The sequence below is a fragment of the Olea europaea genome, chromosome 18 (genome assembly GCF_002742605.1).
Source record: "Olea europaea var. sylvestris chromosome 18, O_europaea_v1, whole genome shotgun sequence".
Lineage (NCBI taxonomy): Eukaryota > Viridiplantae > Streptophyta > Magnoliopsida > Lamiales > Oleaceae > Olea > Olea europaea.
The window spans coordinates 6323914-6344951 of NC_036254.1; the positions used below are offsets into that span (position 1 = coordinate 6323914).

The window sequence follows — 21038 nt, forward strand, 5'->3', positions numbered from 1 at the left end:
GTGCCTGAGTAAAGAAATGCTAATATGTGTCAAAAATCTTTCAGGCAGCTGCCCTGGTGAACTCAGGTTTGTTATTAATGGCCGTCATGGGTTTATTATTTCCAGCAGTACTGCACTTTACTCATACGGAAGTGCATAAAGGCAAGTCAGAGCTAGCTCTTTCACGATTTAGTAGCTGCATAATGCTGATTGCATATGCAAGCTATCTTTTCTTTCAGCTCAAGAGTCAACCAAGTCTGTATGGTTCTCTTGATGAGGTATCTCTTTTATATTCCTTGTAGAAATTGATAGCATGTTGAGTTCTTGTAGAAATTGATAGTGTGTTGAGTTCTTGTAGCACAAGTGCATATGCGAAAGATTTATTTGGACCATGGATTTCATTGACCTGATTAAATTTCTCTGGCATTTGTCACAGCCGAGGGAGAATAATGAAAATTCGGATGAAGATGAGGCCGCCGAGATCACCCAGTGGGAAGCAATTGGGTGGCTAGCAGTGTTGACACTTTGGATATCAGTTTTGTCTGGGTATCTGGTTGATGCCATACAGGTCATATACCACATTCTCTCCCAAGCTCCCACCCACAAAAAAAATTAAAAAAAATAAATAAATAAATATTGAGAGAAAAAGGATGGACAATGAAAGGAATAAAGACTCGTACTCTTACAATGCATTAAAGAATAATTTTTTTGCTAATTTTTCTGAAATATTAAATAACTTCTTAGCAGAAAGTTAAATGATATTTTACCATGTTGCTTGCTTTCTACTGCATGCATTGGTTTGAGAGGATATGTTATTATTATGGACATGCAATATAGATAAAAGTAAAAATAACAGCAATTTTTTCTTGAATAACTTTAGACATAAGTTTGTGCTATACTGTATCAAACTTCTTCTCTCATAATTGTAAACATAGCAAAAATTTTGTTAAAATATGCATTAGACTGGCTAGGTATTAGTCTTTGGATCATTAGATTTGCACAGTTATGAGCTTTTCCTAGGTTTCAGTAGCCTTTGTTACATGTAATAATACCTATAAGAGGGAGGGAGAGAGTGAGAATGTTCAGATTGAACATCTTTGCAACATAGCCTTTCATTCCCTTGTTACAAAAGCCTTTGTCTTCAGCTTTGATTAACTTCTCAGAAGCTCTGTCTAACCAGTCACTCCTGGTCAAGCTGACCCACTAATGGCCTCCACACAACTAGTGAAATGAGAATTCTGATGCCAAATTGTTGTTCATCACCGTAAAAATTAGGGGTGACTGATGAAGATCATAAAATTAGTGCACATTGTTCATTTTCTTAATTTTATTTGATCATTATATTGCAAGCAGAATACCATCATTTTTCAAAAATATTTGAAGAGGCATTGCCAATATGGATGGCTTTTACTAATCTTACTAGCGGTTGTTAATTGGGAAGCTTCACTGGCTGGTAAAAAGAAAGGGAAAAGGGAACATTTCACTGTATCTAATCAAAATTTATTAACAATATACACTCTGCATTACTTTCTTTTGTCTTCCATATAAAATCCAAACTTTTAGTTCTCTAGACTCTTTTCCTGCACTTGCTTTTCTAACTGCATTCTGCACTACACCTTTTAGATTTATTTTGGAAAGTTTGATGGGTGGGAGTTTTTTTGTATTGTTATTGTTGGGTGATCATCAATTTGTTTGAACAGCTGATCTTACTACGTTGCTTTCAGTTCTTTAGACTCTTTTCCTGCACTTGCTTTTCAAACTGTATTCTGCACTATACCTTTTAGATTTATTTTGAAATGTGAATCCACTTTACATATTTGATGGGTGGGAGTTCTTTTGTATTTTCATCGTTGAGTGATCATCAACTGTTTGAACAACTGCTCTTAATTCATTGTTGGTAAATTTTTAGGGAGCATCTGACTCGATGAACATGCCAGTGGCTTTTATTAGTGTCATTTTGCTTCCAATTGTGGGTAATGCTGCAGAACATGCAAGTGCTATCATGTTTGCCATGAAGGACAAGCTTGTGAGTTGGAAAACCATTACTGCTGCACAAACAATTTCTTCTTTGTGGTTCAATTCAATTAACTCTTCATTTACAGGATATCACTCTTGGAGTTGCAATTGGATCCTCTACTCAGATATCAATGTTTGTGGTAATGCCTTGCATCTATTTTGGTCATCATTGTTAATGTTCAATTTCTGAATGGTCTAGCAAGCTTTTATTCTCATTAATGCAGATACCATTCTGTGTAATTGTTGGATGGATAATGGGGAAGCCTATGGACTTGAATTTCCAACTCTTTGAAACTGCTACACTATTTATCACTGTGTTAGTGGTGGCATTTATGCTTCAGGTTTGATTCTTCCCTTTCTCCCTTCCTGGCTACCATCCACCTGGGGTAATTCAAAGTTGCTTATATAATGTGTATGGAAGAACTCTTTTCGATCTTTGAGTAGATGGGGGTACTTCAATCGAATTATCTTCTAATGTTATTGTGTTTTCTCAATACCTCGTGTAAAAATGTAAGAAGTGTAAGATGAGCTGTACATCTATTTTCTCGTGCATATTTAAGGGGTTGTTTGACAAAGCTTTTCATAAAAAATTAGCACATTTTGGTAAAAATTAATGAAATGTATGGTTGAAAAGTTCATGAAAGTTGTAGGTACATTGACCTCAATTTTTTCAAGTTTTAAGTTATCCCAAACAAGCACTTAGAAATGAAATGGAGCTTTCCTAGTGATCACTTCAACACTATTGTTTATGTTGATGTAGGAAGGAAAATCAAACTATTTCAAAGGTTTGATGCTTATTCTATGCGATCACTTCAACACTATTGTTTATGTTGATGCAGGAAGGAAAATCGAACTATTTCAAAGGTTTGATGCTTATTCTATGCTATCTCATTGTTGCTGCAAGTTTCTTTGTGCACATCGATCCATCAAATGGTGAGCACGTTTACCTTTCTGTTGTGCACGGAGCTTTACATTACTTGTCTTTATTAATTTTCCTGGGTACATAAAGGATTGGCTACTGTACCTGGTGTTGATCTGGTTACATTGAAAGTGTGGCCCAGGTTTGAACCCAATTTTGTAATCCTTTTTGAAAGTTTCATATGAAGTTATTTGTTTAAACATCCTTCAAGACCTTTCTATATGTATTCAACTCTTATTGGTGCGCTAATTCTGCTACTTGATAATGCTTTATGAAGATCGAAGGAAATTTTACTATCTCCAATCCCGGTTTACTTGGCTTTACTAATATAAAGTAGAGCCACGAATTTAGAGCTTTACATTTTCTCAATATTTTAAAATGGAACATAAAGCTTTGACTTTAGACTTTTATATATAGAAGTAACTATCCTGTGCCTTTAAAAGATATCATGTTCTTTCGTTCTATGCATTTTAAAACCTGAATTGTCTACTTCCCCAAATATTGGTTTAGAGCATATTTGCGTGTACTTGAAAGCACCTTAAAAGAGGGATTTTTTTATTTTTTTTTTGGATATGCTGCCAACAAAAGCACTCTTAAACGGACCCCTAGTTTTAACTCTAATTGGAATTAATGTTTATTCATTTGGACTTTGTGCAGATGATGATTAAGATTGGAGAAGGATTATTTCATTTGTTTGAGGTTGGCACAACAAATAGCTAGATCTGCAACGCTCTCTATAAACAAGGCCCATCTTAGTAAAACTTAACTTTGGCCCTATTGAGTAGGTGGAAAATATGGATAGGGCAGATTATCACTGTCAGCAGAAGCGCTGAGCCGGTAGATTTTGACTCTCGTATATTCATCTGTGTTATATGCTATTTGATCGATAAACAAAATTGAGCAGAATCAACATTCACCAGCATTACAGAAAGCTTTTTTTTTTTTTTTTCAATACGAAAAAGAAGCTGAGTTGGATGCAAAGCAAATTGGAGCATGTAATCTTTGATATCTTTTGTTTATTCATTAAGAATTATTTTGTTATGAAATGCATCCCTGTTAGTCATGCTTGTTGGTTCATTTTTTTGTCCAAGTTCAGTTTGAATAAAGCATTTGACCAGTCAGATTTGAGTTACTTGTTCAATTTATAATTGTTTGGTAGCAGCCTAATGAAATTTTATGATTTTAAAAGTGCATTTAGCTTGTCTTCATTTTAGTCACCATTCTAGTTGCCAACTGGTGAGAATATGAAAATCAGACCAAGATCTGTACCAACCATATATTCATGTTTCTTGGATTTCTTTACCCAAGACAATTACTAATTTATCCAAGATCAAAACCAGTTTCTTCTAGATGAAATATCCCATATGATTTTATGAAGGGAGCCCCTTCCCTCTCCTTCTGTTGCCCTGTTCATCCATTTTCATGTACTCAGGAGCTCCCTAGTATGGGGACTTGGCGAGCCAGTTTGTGCTAGCGAACGTGGCGAACTAGTAAGAGTTGGCTCCCTTCAAAATTCTCTCTGCTCGGCTCATGTCACTAACATTTATTATTATTATTATTATTATTATTATTATTATTATTATTTTTCTTGACTTCTCAACAAGCGAATAGCATGAGAAAAATTCAACTCGGCTCGTCCCATGATTTGCCTCTTGGGCCAGCCGAGCTGTGTGGGGAGAGCAACTCACCCCACTCGACACCCTTAGGCTTGAGAGAACGTGAGGTGACGGGGACAAGGGGAATATGAGCAGTTGGAGAAAAAGGGAAGCCAAGAAAGGAAAAATTAAGGTGGAACTTCTTAAGTCTTAACTTTGAACTTAGAATGGTTTTGACCCTTCAACATTAAAAGGGGAGGCTAGGTCCCAAGCAATTGAACTATGTAAATCTAACTGCACTTGAGAGAATTCATTGAACAAATGGTGAGCACGTTTACCTTTCTGTTGTGCACGGAGCTTTACATTACTTGTCTTTATTAATTTTCCTGGGTACATAAAGGATTGGCTACTGTACCTGGTGTTGATCTGGTTACATTGAAAGTGTGGCCCAGGTTTGAACCCAATTTTGTAATCCTTTTTGAAAGTTTCATATGAAGTTATTTGTTTAAACATCCTTCAAGACCTTTCTATATGTATTCAACTCTTATTGGTGCGCTAATTCTGCTACTTGATAATGCTTTATGAAGATCGAAGGAAATTTTACTATCTCCAATCCCGGTTTACTTGGCTTTACTAATATAAAGTAGAGCCACGAATTTAGAGCTTTACATTTTCTCAATATTTTAAAATGGAACATAAAGCTTTGACTTTAGACTTTTATATATAGAAGTAACTATCCTGTGCCTTTAAAAGATATCATGTTCTTTCGTTCTATGCATTTTAAAACCTGAATTGTCTACTTCCCCAAATATTGGTTTAGAGCATATTTGCGTGTACTTGAAAGCACCTTAAAAGAGGGATTTTTTTATTTGTTTTTTGGATATGCTGCCAACAAAAGCACTCTTAAACGGACCCCTAGTTTTAACTCTAATTGGAATTAATGTTTATTCATTTGGACTTTGTGCAGATGATGATTAAGATTGGAGAAGGATTATTTCATTTGTTTGAGGTTGGCACAACAAATAGCTAGATCTGCAACGCTCTCTATAAACAAGGCCCATCTTAGTAAAACTTAACTTTGGCCCTATTGAGTAGGTGGAAAATATGGATAGGGCAGATTATCACTGTCAGCAGAAGCGCTGAGCCGGTAGATTTTGACTCTCGTATATTCATCTGTGTTATATGCTATTTGATCGATAAACAAAATTGAGCAGAATCAACATTCACCAGCATTACAGAAAGCTTTTTTTTTTTTTTTTCAATACGAAAAAGAAGCTGAGTTGGATGCAAAGCAAATTGGAGCATGTAATCTTTGATATCTTTTGTTTATTCATTAAGAATTATTTTGTTATGAAATGCATCCCTGTTAGTCATGCTTGTTGGTTCATTTTTTTGTCCAAGTTCAGTTTGAATAAAGCATTTGACCAGTCAGATTTGAGTTACTTTTTCAATTTATAATTGTTTGGTAGCAGCCTAATGAAATTTTATGATTTTAAAAGTGCATTTAGCTTGTCTTCATTTTAGTCACCATTCTAGTTGCCAACTGGTGAGAATATGAAAATCAGACCAAGATCTGTACCAACCATATATTCATGTTTCTTGGATTTCTTTACCCAAGACAATTACTAATTTATCCAAGATCAAAACCAGTTTCTTCTAGATGAAATATCCCATATGATTTTATGAAGGGAGCCCCTTCCCTCTCCTTCTGTTGCCCTGTTCATCCATTTTCATGTACTCAGGAGCTCCCTAGTATGGGGACTTGGCGAGCCAGTTTGTGCTAGCGAACGTGGCGAACTAGTAAGAGTTGGCTCCCTTCAAAATTCTCTCTGCTCGGCTCATGTCACTAACATTTATTATTATTATTATTATTATTATTTTTCTCGAATTCTCAACAAGCGAATAGCATGAGAAAAATTCAACTCGGCTCGTCCCATGATTTGCCTCTTGGGCCAGCCGAGCTGTGTGGGGAGAGCAACTCACCCCACTCGACACCCTTAGGCTTGAGAGAACGTGAGGTGACGGGGACAAGGGGAATATGAGCAGTTGGAGAAAAAGGGAAGCCAAGAAAGGAAAAATTAAGGTGGAACTTCTTAAGTCTTAACTTTGAACTTAGAATGGTTTTGACCCTTCAACATTAAAAGGGGAGGCTAGGTCCCAAGCAATTGAACTATGTAAATCTAACTGCACTTGAGAGAATTCATTGAAGTGGATATTAAAATTGCACATGAAGGTCATGTAAATATATGAATCCGATTCTTCTATATTACATCTTTGACGGTTTGGTCCTCTAACTTTAAGTCAAGTAAACGTTGCATGCGATTTGTACATGCACATTACCAGTTTTTGCCACGTGAGAACCCATATTCATGTATTTAAATAAAATAAGTATGCAAGACCTTACATTTTGAACGACGAGAAGATAAATCCAAACTTATTGAAAGGTTAAGGACTCTAGCACTCATCTTCTCTAGAAAGGTTGGGTGCGGATTGAGAAAGAAGATAATGACGGAGATGGGTATTTTTCAAATATAAACAAAATGAGGTCATTAGATATTATGCCACTGTTTGGCCTCCATTAAAACTCTTCAATTTAATTTAATTTTTTCTCTCTCCTATTTTCAACTACATAATTTTCAACAAAATAATATTACACGCAAATAAAAAAAAAATTCATTCTTTTACAACCATCTTTTTAAAAAAAAAAATAAAAAATTCCCCCATTATAAATCCAAATAATGGGGGCCAAACGGGGGCTATAAGTAACATAAATTTTCAATTTTTTTCCCAACTTGGTCCTTAAAACATGTTCCTCAAATACATAATTGGCTTTGTGACTTTATCCAAGCAACTTAGAGAATTACATTTTTTAAGGCCTCACGCGGATCATCATGCATTATCTAGCTTGGAAACGTATGGTATACATTTAAAGATACGTTAATTTATAAGGACGATGTTTTTTCAGTACAACACATTAGACGAACAACATATTTGTCAAAACTAATATGACTTGTTATAATTGTTAAAGATTTAGTTACTTTTGAAACTTTCAACAAGAATAAGAACGACCCAAACTATGATTATTCGAGAATAATGCTTATTGTTTGTAAATGGATTCGAATCTTTTGTTATAATCATAAAAGTAGTTATAGCTTATTGAAAATGTAAAGGAAGAATCATAATTGACTTTGAATAAGGGGTGTTAAATTGATATGTATTAGTGCAATTGGCCGACCATTGCTTGGTAAATGACCGGTGAAATGATGGGTGAATATTTTAGCAAATAAGTGACATTATATAAATATATATATATATATGATAATGCTCTAAAAAGCCAAGCATCATCTAAAGTTTGGGTTGGGTTAGATATGTTCTTACTTTCCTGATATCATATTTTGTTTAAAAAATTCTTTAGATTTATTTATTTCGCACTATCTTTCTCTCGCGATGCTTGACACATTACACATGTATGATATAGTATGGTACAATACTATACGATGCCACTTTTATTAGTTGGCATGCGTTTTGAATTTTGATTAAATAAAAATATTAATCTTTTTTTTTTTTTTTTCAATACGAAAAAGAAGCTGAGTTGGATGCAAAGCAAATTGGAGCATGTAATCTTTGATATCTTTTGTTTATTCATTAAGAATTATTTTGTTATGAAATGCATCCCTGTTAGTCATGCTTGTTGGTTCATTTTTTTGTCCAAGTTCAGTTTGAATAAAGCATTTGACCAGTCAGATTTGAGTTACTTGTTCAATTTATAATTGTTTGGTAGCAGCCTAATGAAATTTTATGATTTTAAAAGTGCATTTAGCTTGTCTTCATTTTAGTCACCATTCTAGTTGCCAACTGGTGAGAATATGAAAATCAGACCAAGATCTGTACCAACCATATATTCATGTTTCTTGGATTTCTTTACCCAAGACAATTACTAATTTATCCAAGATCAAAACCAGTTTCTTCTAGATGAAATATCCCATATGATTTTATGAAGGGAGCCCCTTCCCTCTCCTTCTGTTGCCCTGTTCATCCATTTTCATGTACTCAGGAGCTCCCTAGTATGGGGACTTGGCGAGCCAGTTTGTGCTAGCGAACGTGGCGAACTAGTAAGAGTTGGCTCCCTTCAAAATTCTCTCTGCTCGGCTCATGTCACTAACATTTATTATTATTATTATTATTATTATTATTATTATTATTATTATTTTTCTCGAATTCTCAACAAGCGAATAGCATGAGAAAAATTCAACTCAGCTCGTCCCATGATTTGCCTCTTGGGCCAGCCGAGCTGTGTGGGGAGAGCAACTCACCCCACTCGACACCCTTAGGCTTGAGAGAACGTGAGGTGACGGGGACAAGGGGAATATGAGCAGTTGGAGAAAAAGGGAAGCCAAGAAAGGAAAAATTAAGGTTGAACTTCTTAAGTCTTAACTTTGAACTTAGAATGGTTTTGACCCTTCAACATTAAAAGGGGAGGCTAGGTCCCAAGCAATTGAACTATGTAAATCTAACTGCACTTGAGAGAATTCATTGAGGTGGATATTAAAATTGCACATGAAGGTCATGTAAATATATGAATCCGATTCTTCTATATTACATCTTTGACGGTTTGGTCCTCTAACTTTAAGTCAAGTAAACGTTGCATGCGATTTGTACATGCACATTACCAGTTTTTGCCACGTGAGAACCCATATTCATGTATTTAAATAAAATAAGTATGCAAGACCTTACATTTTGAACGACGAGAAGATAAATCCAAACTTATTGAAAGGTTAAGGACTCTAGCACTCATCTTCTCTAGAAAGGTTGGGTGCGGATTGAGAAAGAAGATAATGACGGAGATGGGTATTTTTCAAATATAAACAAAATGAGGTCATTAGATATTATGCCACTGTTTGGCCTCCATTAAAACTCTTCAATTTAATTTAATTTTTTCTCTCTCCTATTTTCAACTACATAATTTTCAACAAAATAATATTACACGCAAATAAAAAAAAATTTCATTCTTTTACAACCATCTTTTTAAAAAAAAAAATAAAAAATTCCCCCATTATAAATCCAAATAAAGGGGGCCAAACGGGGGCTATAAGTAACATAAATTTTCAATTTTTTTCCCAACTTGGTCCTTAAAACATGTTCCTCAAATACATAATTGGCTTTGTGACTTTATCCAAGCAACTTAGAGAATAACATTTTTTAAGGCCTCACGCGGATCATCATGCATTATCTAGCTTGGAAACGTATGGTATACATTTAAAGGTACGTTAATTTATAAGGATAATATTTTTTCAGTACAACACATTAGACGAACAACATATTTGTCAAAACTAATATGACTTGTTATAATTGTTAAAGATTTAGTTACTTTTGAAACTTTCAACAAGAATAAGAACGACCCAAACTATGATTATTCGAGAATAATGCTTATTGTTTGTAAATGGATTCGAACGCGCGTGTATTTTAGAATATTGTTTATAGCCATGACCAAAATTGGCAATCAATCTCAAGTGCCTGAAAGAATGCTTGACTTGACACTTGTTTGACGTTAAATCAATAGTTTGCCAATTGAAAGTGGAATGCACGAAGACAAATTTTGAGTTCTTAATTCTTCCAATTGAGTTTTTCTTGTTTCTGAAAGCTATTGATTTAATGTCGAAAAAAGGTCCTAGTCACAAACTCTGCAGCCATGTAGAACTGGGTATTAAAATAGTCCAATTGAAATAAAAACAAAAGTTGAGTAGTCAATTGAAAACGTATTAAAGATGTGTGACCATCGTGAAATGAACCCTTCAATTGTGGGACCAATAAAATTTTCCCTAACGTGTACCTTGTCAACTATGATTAAGATAACTCGAATAAATTACCTTCATTTTATTTGGGTTTACCATTTACGATTTATTTGATAATGTTGGTTGTACCATATTGAATATTATTAAAGATATAAAATTGTATTGTCAATGATATTTAATACTGTGTATCAAATATAATATCAGTGCTTTTGCTTGACTGATATAAATTGCCCAAATGCTTCGCCCGTGTCCCGGGCTCCCAGCCAACAATCTTGACTCTCTATTTTGTTATGATTAAGATAACTCGAACAAATTACCTTCATTTTATTCGGGTTTATCATTTACGATTTATTTGATAACATGGGTTGTACAATATTGAATATTATTAAAGATATAATATTGTATTGTCAATGATATTTTACACTGTGTATCAAATATAATATTAGTTTGTTTGCTTGACTGGTAAAAATTGCCCAAATGCTTCGTCCGTGTCCCAGCCAGCAATCTGGACTCTTTATTTTGTTTGTTAGGGCATTCTAATATTAAACTTGGTGAAAACAAATATATAAGCAAGAAGTTATCTACAGACCACATGATCAATAATTTCTAACTTGCTATTGGTAAACTATTTATTCTTCTAGTATTCACTTTCGACTATACTATTGATGGAAAATATCATAGATAACAAAAGTTGTTCGATATCTTTATTTTAAAATGATAACTATCCAACATTATCAAATCATACATATCAAACATGCCCTTGAAGTATCGATCATAACCCATAATCCAAATTTCGAATATTTGGTACATGCATTAGTAACGGTAATTGCGACATTCAAGAAAATGATTTTTTATTTTTATATTTTATATAATGTAGTAGAAAATTAATTTGGCTGGACAACGGGTTAATTGTACGTATACATAGGTAGGAGACCAAATAGGCTATTCTTTGAAATAGGACATGTCATGTGCAAATGGCCATTACATTACTGAAAATGTCAGCCCATCACGTTTATTTCATATATAGTAACATATTGGATCTCTTGTCAACAAAAAGGAAAATACCTCATAATGCATCCCAAAGACTCTTCACCTCTCCATCACTATGAATAGGAATTTTCCAAGCCATTACAATATAATATAAGTACAAATTACAATCAATTATTTTACGGTTCAACGCTTCAAAAAGGTCATTATCAAAAAATATTTTACAACGAAAAGAAAAATATATTGAATACTTGTATCTTTTACAAACTTACAATTGATATTAGAGCAAACATTCTGTATTGAAAGACTTTCATAGATAACGCGACCATTAAAATATTGATTTTGTTAGGTTACCCAGTTGGAATAAAATGGATTGTTATGAACATCCAATCTTGAAGATGACAAGTTGTCAATGAAAATTTATGAGAAATTAACTAAAGATTTTAAATGTCAAATGTCATGTAGCATCTGACAAACTTGGTTCTAAATAATTAATGTATAAAGTAATTTTCATTCGACAATATGTATGCTTATTTAATATTTGGTAAATAGAGGCGGTCACAACCACCATAATTATCTTTTTGTTTGATACATACAAGTGGTCACTAAAATAGTTTTATACAGGGAAAATGATATTCAACTAGGAAGTGGCCAAGGGAGCTGAAATTTTCCCTGCATCCACCCACGTAAAATACACGTTTTCTCCTCTTTTATAATATATTTGTAACGTCCAACTTTAATCATCTTATCAAAAAATTAGCATTAGACCATCATCATTTGAGTGACCCAATTTATAAATTTACGAGCCTGAACAATACATCTCTCAATTGTCACAATCTTGTAGCTCGAATCTTGATCCAGACTCTGATACCAGTTATAAAATTCAGATTTTAATCATCTCACTGAAAGCCAAATATATATATATATATAGCATAACATAAAGAAAGTCCACCAGCCAGCCGTCCCAAAAGTAAACGCTTTTTTTTGTTTCTGATAATTTAGACTCAACTTTTAATATTGCTCCATGTCAACATCACCCACTCTATCTTCCTCTCAACCCTCTCTTTCCTTCCTCCTCTTTGGTGGGTAGAAGACTAAAGTCTGCACGAACTTGGATGAGAAAACTGGACGAAGAACCCACATGATTGATTGGAATATCTTTGGTACCTTCATCTGTCTTCATCTTCTGTTGTTTTCCCAATAATCATAAGAACACAATAAACCCATCTTGAATCAAATCCTACACAGTCATCAACTCATTTCAGCCATGCTCTTGTCTCCATTCCATTCTTCTTCCTCGTCCTACTGGTGTTTCTTGGATGTGCTGTTAACTGTAGTACTGGTGACTCTTTCTTGTTCTGTATATACCTGCCATGGCTCATGTAATGAACAAGATCGAAACTCTTTATCATCATTCAATCTGAGTATTAGTACTCCATCTCCTTTGAATTGGTCTCTTTCTTTTGATTGCTGCAGCTGGGAAGGAGTCGGATGTGATGAGAGTGGCAGAGTGAACAGTCTATTGCTACCGTCGAAAGGGCTAATTGGAACCATGTCTCCTTTTATTGTAAACCTCACCAGTCTCAATCAACTCAACTTGTCACGGAATCGGCTCTCTGGTCCTATCTCGGATGGATTTTTTTCGGCCTTGAACCGCCTGGTATTCATTGATATAAGCCATAATCGTCTCACCGGACAGCTATCAGATTCTGATAAGCTGGTGAGTACTGTCATGACAGTGGATTTATCCAGCAACCGCTTTTATGGGAGAATCCAATCTACGTTTCTCCAGCCAGCATTGAATTTGCAAATATTTGATGTCAGCAATAACAGCTTCTCTGGTTCAATCCCTTCATCTGTCTGCAGATTTTCGCCTTCAATTGTGCATCTTGATTTCTCCAACAATGACTTTGTAGGCCCAATTTCACACGGTTTTGGCCAGTGTCACAATTTATTGAGACTACGAGCAGGTTTCAATAACTTTTCGGGTTCCATTCCCAGTGATATTTACATGATTTCATCACTGCAAGAACTGTACTTGCCTGCCAATAAGCTCTCTGGAGTGATAGATGGAAGCATTGTTAACCTCATTAACCTTAGAAACCTTTCTCTCTATGGTAATGAATTGACAGGAACGATTCCTCAAGATATCGGGAGGCTCTCCAACTTGGAACAGTTGTGGCTTCACATAAATAAACTAAATGGAACTCTGCCCCAATCTCTTACGAATTGTACGAGACTTACAACGCTGAATTTAAGGGTCAACCTCCTTGAAGGTGAACTTTCTGCTTTTAATTTCTCCAAATTCGTTCAGCTTAGATCCATTGACCTCGGTAATAATTTCTTCAGAGGTAGATTGCCATCGAGCCTATTTTTATGCAAGAATTTGACTGCAATTCGCTTGGCTACCAATAGTTTAAATGGAGAGGTTTTGCCCAACATAATGGCATTACAATCTCTATCCTTCTTATCCCTTTCTAATAATAGCCTAAACAATATCACCAGTGCTATGCGCATCCTAACAGGGTGCAAGAACCTCAGCACTTTAATCCTCTCAAAAAACTTTTACAATGAACCACTGCCTGGAGATGAAAACTTGATAAGAGCTGGTGAGTTCCAAAATCTTCAAGTCCTGGGTTTAGGTGGCTGTGGATTCACGGGTCTAATTCCAATTTGGTTGTCTAGACTAGATAAGCTGGAGGTTCTAGACTTATCGCTTAACAACATCACAGGCTCCGTCCCAGGATGGTTTGGAGATCTTCCAAACCTTTTCTACTTGGATTTGTCCCAAAACCTACTATCAGGAAACTTCACCATGGAACTTATAAAACTGAGAAGACTAGCAACACAACAGACTTCGGATCAAGTAGACCAAAGTTATTTAGAATTGCCTGTCTTTGTTCAGCCCAATAATGCCTCCAATCTGCAATACAACCAGCTCTCCAACTTGCCACCAGCAATATACCTCTGGAGTAACAGTATCAGTGGTACCATCCCAATTGAGATTGGTCAATTGAAGTTTATCGTTGCCCTGGATCTCAGCGATAACAATTTCTCTGGCAGCATTCCGGAAACAATATCTAATCTCACTAACTTGGAGAAACTGGACCTCTCTAGCAACAATCTTTCTGGTCAAATTCCTGCATCGCTCAAAAATCTTCACTTTCTGTCCTTTTTCAATGTTGCAGACAACAATCTCGAAGGTCCTATACCTGTAGGAGGTCAGTTTGACACATTTTCTAATTCAAGCTTTGAAGGAAATCCACTTTTGTGTGGTAAAATTTTGCAGCGCTCTTGCAGTAGTCAATCAGAAACTACCCATCAGTTAGCGCAAAGGAAAGGAACAAAGAGAAAAATCATTGTACTCATTCTTGTGATTTGTTCTGGCATTTTTACTTTTACTCTGCTGATATATTGGGTGGTTTCCAAGAGGAGGATCCTACCAAAAAGTGCCGAGAAGACTGATATGGATATGGTATCCTTCAACTCTTCTGGAGTATTTAATGAAGTTGCAAATGATACCAGCCTTGTCATATTGTTTCCTAACGATACAAATAAACCAATGGACCTAACAATCGCTGAAATCTTGAAAGCTACAGATAATTTCAACCAGTCAAACATAATTGGGTGTGGGGGCTTTGGTTTGGTATATAAAGCAACTTTAGCAGATGGTACCAAGCTGGCAGTTAAGAAACTCTCGGGAGATATGGGTCTGATGGAAAGGGAATTCAAAGCCGAGGTTGAAGCTTTGTCAACTGCCCAACATAAGAATCTGGTTACGCTGCAGGGTTACTGTGTTCATGAAGGCTATAGATTGCTAATATATTCCTACATGGAGAATGGGAGCCTGGACTACTGGTTGCATGAAAAACCTGATGGAGCATCCCAACTCAATTGGCCAACTCGACTGAAGATTGCTCAAGGGACAAGTTATGGGGTGGCTTATATGCACCAGATTTGCGAACCACATATTGTTCATCGTGACCTAAAGTCCAGTAACATTCTTCTGGATGATAACTTTGAAGCACATGTGGCAGATTTTGGGTTAGCAAGGCTGATTCTTCCTTATCATACTCATGTAACCACCGAACTAGTTGGTACACTTGGTTACATTCCACCAGAATACAGTCAATCATGGATAGCCACATTGAGAGGGGATGTCTACAGTTTTGGTGTTGTTATGCTCGAACTATTAACTGGAAAGAGGCCCATGGAACTATTCAAGGCAAAGATGGCAAGAGAATTGGTTGCATGGGTACAGCAAATGAGGAACGAAGGAAAACAAGAAGAGATCTTTGATCCACTCCTGAGAGGCAAAGGCTTTGAAGAAGAGATGCTGCAAGTCCTTGATGTGGCTTGCATGTGTGTCAACCAGAACCCTGTCAAGAGGCCAACTATACAAGAAGTTGTTGATTGGCTCAAAGAAGTAGGGTGTAACCATGAGGCCGCAGCATAAGGGAAACACACTACATAAAGGATTGTACATATAAACATCGGTGCCAAATTACTTCTACAATCAGTTTGCTGTTCAGGCAATTCTTTTCCCTTTTTTTTAGAGGTTTATGTAATGAGTATGCGAACTTGTACAAAGATAAATTTTGCTGCCAAAGAAAATCAAGTATGCATGTGTACATACATAAATACACAACAAACACACGCATATCTATTGAAAATAAGTTTGATGTGCAGTCATTGCAGTTTTATACAGCAGTAATTTCAAGGTTCATACGAGTAACACTCATTTTATCAATATACAACAGGAATCAAACTTCCAGTGTACAGCATTTACATGGTTATGTTGTCGTGCCAAGTAAATTTTATATTCAGTCTGCCCATAAAAATGCATGTTAATAACTATATAAAAAAACTACTTAACCTTTTCCGTATGGTTTAGAATCATGTTCACACAGAAGGGTAGCAACACAGAGGCGTGAACAAGTTGGATGTAATCTACGGAAATGTCTCCTCATCCATAGGCGCCCCCCCATTGGAGGGAGGGGGGGGGGGAGTGGTCTGACAGCCCCCCCTCCAATAGGTGGGTGCCTGGAAATCCAAGGCACATGCCCTAGATTTCTAGCAAAGCTCATAATCTACCCTAGTTGTGTCAGACATTTTCTATGTCCTGGAGGTAGAAAGAGAAGCTAAAGAACTGCAGTATGTTTCATAATTCATCAAACATTTAGGCTTTCCAACACACTGTAGTACGAGATACAAGAGCCTTGCTGACGTTCTCCTTTTTGTTTATGTTATCCTAGTACGTGACTACAAAAATCTCAAAAAATAAAATATAGAAAAAATCAATCACAACTCTCAAATTCTAGTCCCTTTAAGAATCAATTCCAATTAAATCCATTGCTAATCAAATCATAAAAGGCTTGATCAAGCACAAAAATTGACATTCTCCATTTTGTTTATGTTATCCTAGTTACAAAGGAATTTGCAAAAGCTACCTTTTCAGCACCTTCAAAATCACCTAACACCATATTGGCTGTTCATGTCACCTTTGGAAAAGTAAACCACTGTAAAAATTAGCTGCTATTTTGCCTCTTTCTGTAAATCTCAACACCTCTCTATATCTCAGACAATTCACCTTTCATAAATGAAAGAAAAAAGCCATGTATATCAATTGTAGTTATACTATCCTGTTTTCAATACCTGATGTTACTTGAATCTAAAATGATCCAAGATTTGAATTTAAAGCCACGCCAACTGCATAGCTCATAACATATATCTCATAAATGATTAGCTCCTTAACATTGTAATGGAAAAATCACTATATATATTTATATATGAACAGGTAAAAGTTCTAAGGAAGTCAAACAGGAGCTTGTAAAGATAGGAGGTAGAGCCAAATTCTTTTAAATAAAATAGTGAAGGTTCCACTTGTTTAAAATTGATCAAATTAAAATGGTTGGGAATTTTAAACAAAAATATTCAAAATTGTACATATTTCATAACATTACAAAGTCAAAACATATATTTTCTAAGATGACATCAAATTGTTGTTATTATTTCTCACGCATCATCAGTACTGGCTGAAATTTAGAACATAAAGGCCGAAATTTTATAATTCTTCATAATGTTGTAAATTCTCCCCTTAGTTCCGGCCAAAAGAATGACCCTAAATTGGTTTAGATATTTCCACAACCAGTTGGCCCTCTGGGCACTATTCATAAGCCGTAAAATCGAAGCAATAATGCTATACCATCAAACTCAAGAGTTGAATTAAATTCAAATTATTTTCTCATAATCAACATTCAATTTTGATTTAGCATAAATAGAAAGATAAATCCATGCTATCAAAAAAAATGATAACCTCAAATATCCAAACAGATAAACCGTGAACCCTTCACTTTAGGTCAGAAATTGGAAAATTTGGCGTATTATTAGGGTTCTTGGTTTGAGTTTGAAAAGGAATATGGAGGGAAGGAAGAGCAAAATAACCTGAAAAGCGCACAGGCAGAGTCCGCAGGGATTTTCCAAAAGGCGATTTTAGGTTATGAACAAAATATCAAAAATAAGGGGAAATTTATGGAAAACGACTCATCTTTAAAAAATTACAAATTATGCCCCTTTTTCATTAACTTCACTTTAATTTATTTCTCATATTCATTTTGAATCACATATTCATACAATAAAATATTTTACATTTAAACTCTTATTTTTTCTTATTTTTAACCACACATCTCAAAAACTATTATTTAAAACCATGTTTTTTAAATTTTAAGGTCACAAGTTTTATCGTTGTCTTTTTTTTCCCCCTAAAATAAGAGTTCTTCAAAATTAATCTCATTTATTGGATCATTTGATTAGATGGTCTAATGTATTTTTAATTATTTCATGAAAAGTTAGAAACTTCCAAAATTAAGTTAATCATTAGATCTTACCAACATTATGTTTTTGTTCCGATTAAATCTTGATCAAATGTGTTCAAAAATTATATAAAAATAATGGCCCTAATCAATAAGGATGTGTTTTATCAACAATGCTGCCTCGCAGGCCTGTACAGGCCACACACATTATGGGAGGTGGGTAATTTTTTTTTTTAAATAATCTCACCCACGCCCACCCCCCCCTCACACAACTTGTGAGGGGCTGTACATTAGGCATTTTTGGTGTTTTATTTGTTGTTTTCAAATTGCTTTCAGTTTTGCAAAATGTCGAAACGTGTTTAGTTTGGTATTTCTGCAAATGCATTTCCTAAAACAAGGATAAATTTATTACATAAAACTCAAAATACAGTTTTATGTTCAACATTTTTCTGAAAGTGCAATTCGTAAAACAAGGATAAATTTATAACAGATTTCACGCTTCATGCATTGTCTTGAGTTCTATTGTGATGATGGGACGTGTATTGATGTGGTTCCTTGAATGCTGTCCTTGATGCTTCTGTGAAATATAAAGATTGTCTCATCTCGCTCCATGGCAAGAGAAAAGCCTAAACTCTTCGTCATTTTTTGACATTTCTTTGTTCAACATTTTCTTATTTTATTCTTTGATTTTCTTTGTGAAAATTGTTTAAAAGGGGAATGTCTTTGTGTATATTGATTAACAGTAACCTTAAGAGGTGTGTGTGTGTGTGTATATATATATATATATATATATATATTCCCCCCCCCTTCTAGGTTCACTAAAGAAAAATGATATTTAACAACTAATTTTTCAACGACCAAATAAATCTGGTTGTTAAAAATTATTTTCAAAGATCAAATTATAAGTTTCGTCGTAGAAATTGGATGACGAAGGATAGAATTTAAAATTAGTTGGAAATATCCTACAACGACCGAAAAAATAGTTGTTAAATCTATATTTTCAACAATCAAATTAAAATTGGTTGTTTTGAGCGGGCGCCAAATAAAATATTCCCTCCAAAATATTTGTTCATATTCAACGACAACAAAATCGGTTGTTAAAAGCACAAATAATATAGTAAATAATCAACGACTATAATGTTTGGTCGTTAATATAATAAAACAATAACTAATTTTATCTCTTTGTTGAAACTAAAGGAAAACTCGACATTCAACGACTATTTATTTAGTGGTTGTTTTAAGTGACATTCAACGACCAATTATGTTTAGTCGTTGGAGGTTTATGACAATCGATTACAGCTTTAGCTTGACGCCAAAATAGTTTTCGACATTCAACGACTAATAAGACGTAGTCGTTGAAGGTGACATTCAACGATTGATTTAGTGTTGTCGTTGAAAGTTTGTGACAAAGTTAAATTATGCGTGATTTTATTCCCTTTTAATTTATTTCCTTCCATTCTTATCATATTTCCTTTAATTCAAATATATCTTTTGCCAACAAAAATATTTGACATATTTCTATGCTAATAATTAACGAAATTTTTTTCAATTACTATTTCAGTATTTCTAATTTTAATTCTCACAAAATATATTTTTGAATTTAAAAGATAAGTAAAAAGAAAACGAGAAAATACCTTCTTCTTTTTTTTTTTCTTACAAATTTCAAAATTCAAATACGCAAAATCTGCACCCCGCTCCACTTTTCCTTTGCCTCCAAAGTTTTTCCCCAAAATTGTCATTCCCTCTCTTAATTTTCTGTCTTCCACTCTTCCTGCCCCCAAATTTTTTTCTCCAAAATTATTCATTCCCTCCCTTAGTTGCCTCCGCTTTATTGGAATTCATATAATCGAACTCCTTTGATGTTAGAATCGTTCGGCTTCATGAATTCAAAAGCCAATTACAGGTCAGCTAATATTATTTCGATAATATTATTTCGATAAAAGTTTGTAAGTATAGTACTAACAACACTCACGTTCAATGATACAGTGTGGACTACAATCTACAAATGTGTTATACATCACTTGTAGGAAAGCATTTATTCGCAATCTCAATGGGGGGTTTTCTTCGGGACAGTTTTACACTGATTATGTGAATGTCGTGAGTTTCTGATATGGCACTGGCTTACTGTTTAATAAAATTCTTGAAAGAGCTCTAATTAGTTCTTTAGACCATTGTCTTGTGTTCATCTCTCCCTTCAGCTTTTAATGTACTAATCTTCCATTAGTTAATTTTGTTTGTGCAACCTTAGCCTGATTGCTAGGGGCTGAAAGATGGGAGAAGCAAAGGCTGATCGGTGCTTGAGATTTGCAAGTTTTTGACATTTGCTTGCTTTAACAAATTAAGAAGAAACTGGAAAAGTTTTATTTTTTTGTATTTAACTATTTGCCTGCTATTAGATGTTCAAAGATCGGATTTTTGTATTGCAAAAAAGCATATAATGCTAGGTCTAGCTTCAAAGGATTGTAGGAGGATATTGTCTTCTATTGCAGCTCTGAGTGGAGATGCTTCTAGTCTTTTTAGAATTTTGAAACAGTCTTAAACTACTGGCTCACTCTGCAAAGAATTTTTGACAGTGCAGAGGCATACTATTTTCATGTTGAATTATTGAAGTGGGGTTCGCTTGGTTTGTGTAGGACATCAAGCTTTGCAACTGGGTTCACACCATTGCATCTAAGGCCATTGGAGTCGATTATTGGTATAGAGAGGGCACAGAATAAATCAACTGAAGAACTTAAGGACATTTGGGATGATGTAATTCTGTATACCCTATTGAAGTTTTTTCCCCACTAGAATACTCACACTTTGACAGTTTTTTCTGTGTTCTCTATTGTTTTTTACACCCTAATATAAATACATGGTTTAGGCTCATTAGCATACGTGTTCATTTAGTTTAACGAATCTGCTAGGAGAATATATTTAATTATTGACCGTGTTTACA

At 34.8% G+C, this 21038-nt stretch overlaps 2 protein-coding genes across 2 annotated transcripts in view; both read left to right on the plus strand.

The window, feature by feature from the left end:
- LOC111367299 (vacuolar cation/proton exchanger 2-like) overlaps positions 1-3977 on the plus strand; it is a 9151-nt gene extending 5174 nt beyond the window's left edge. The window contains 7 exon segments of the mRNA XM_022988109.1: positions 45-257; positions 416-547; positions 1889-2005; positions 2082-2135; positions 2220-2336; positions 2835-2928; positions 3572-3977. Coding sequence (XP_022843877.1) covers positions 45-257; positions 416-547; positions 1889-2005; positions 2082-2135; positions 2220-2336; positions 2835-2928; positions 3572-3582 — 738 coding nt within the window. The 3' untranslated portion in view covers positions 3583-3977.
- An 8259-nt stretch (positions 3978-12236) lies between these two features.
- On the plus strand, positions 12237-16076 carry LOC111367302 (tyrosine-sulfated glycopeptide receptor 1-like). Its single transcript, XM_022988110.1, has one exon. It carries the CDS (start codon positions 12556-12558, stop codon positions 15742-15744), a length of 3189 nt encoding a protein of 1062 aa, XP_022843878.1. The 5' UTR covers positions 12237-12555; the 3' UTR covers positions 15745-16076.
- Positions 16077-21038: the final 4962 nt, after the last annotated feature.

Excerpts from the sequence above, each read along its gene's own strand:
- LOC111367302 (XM_022988110.1), top strand. The coding sequence starts at position 12,556 with ATGCTCTTGTCTCCATTCCATTCTTCTTCCTCGTCCTACTGGTGTTTC.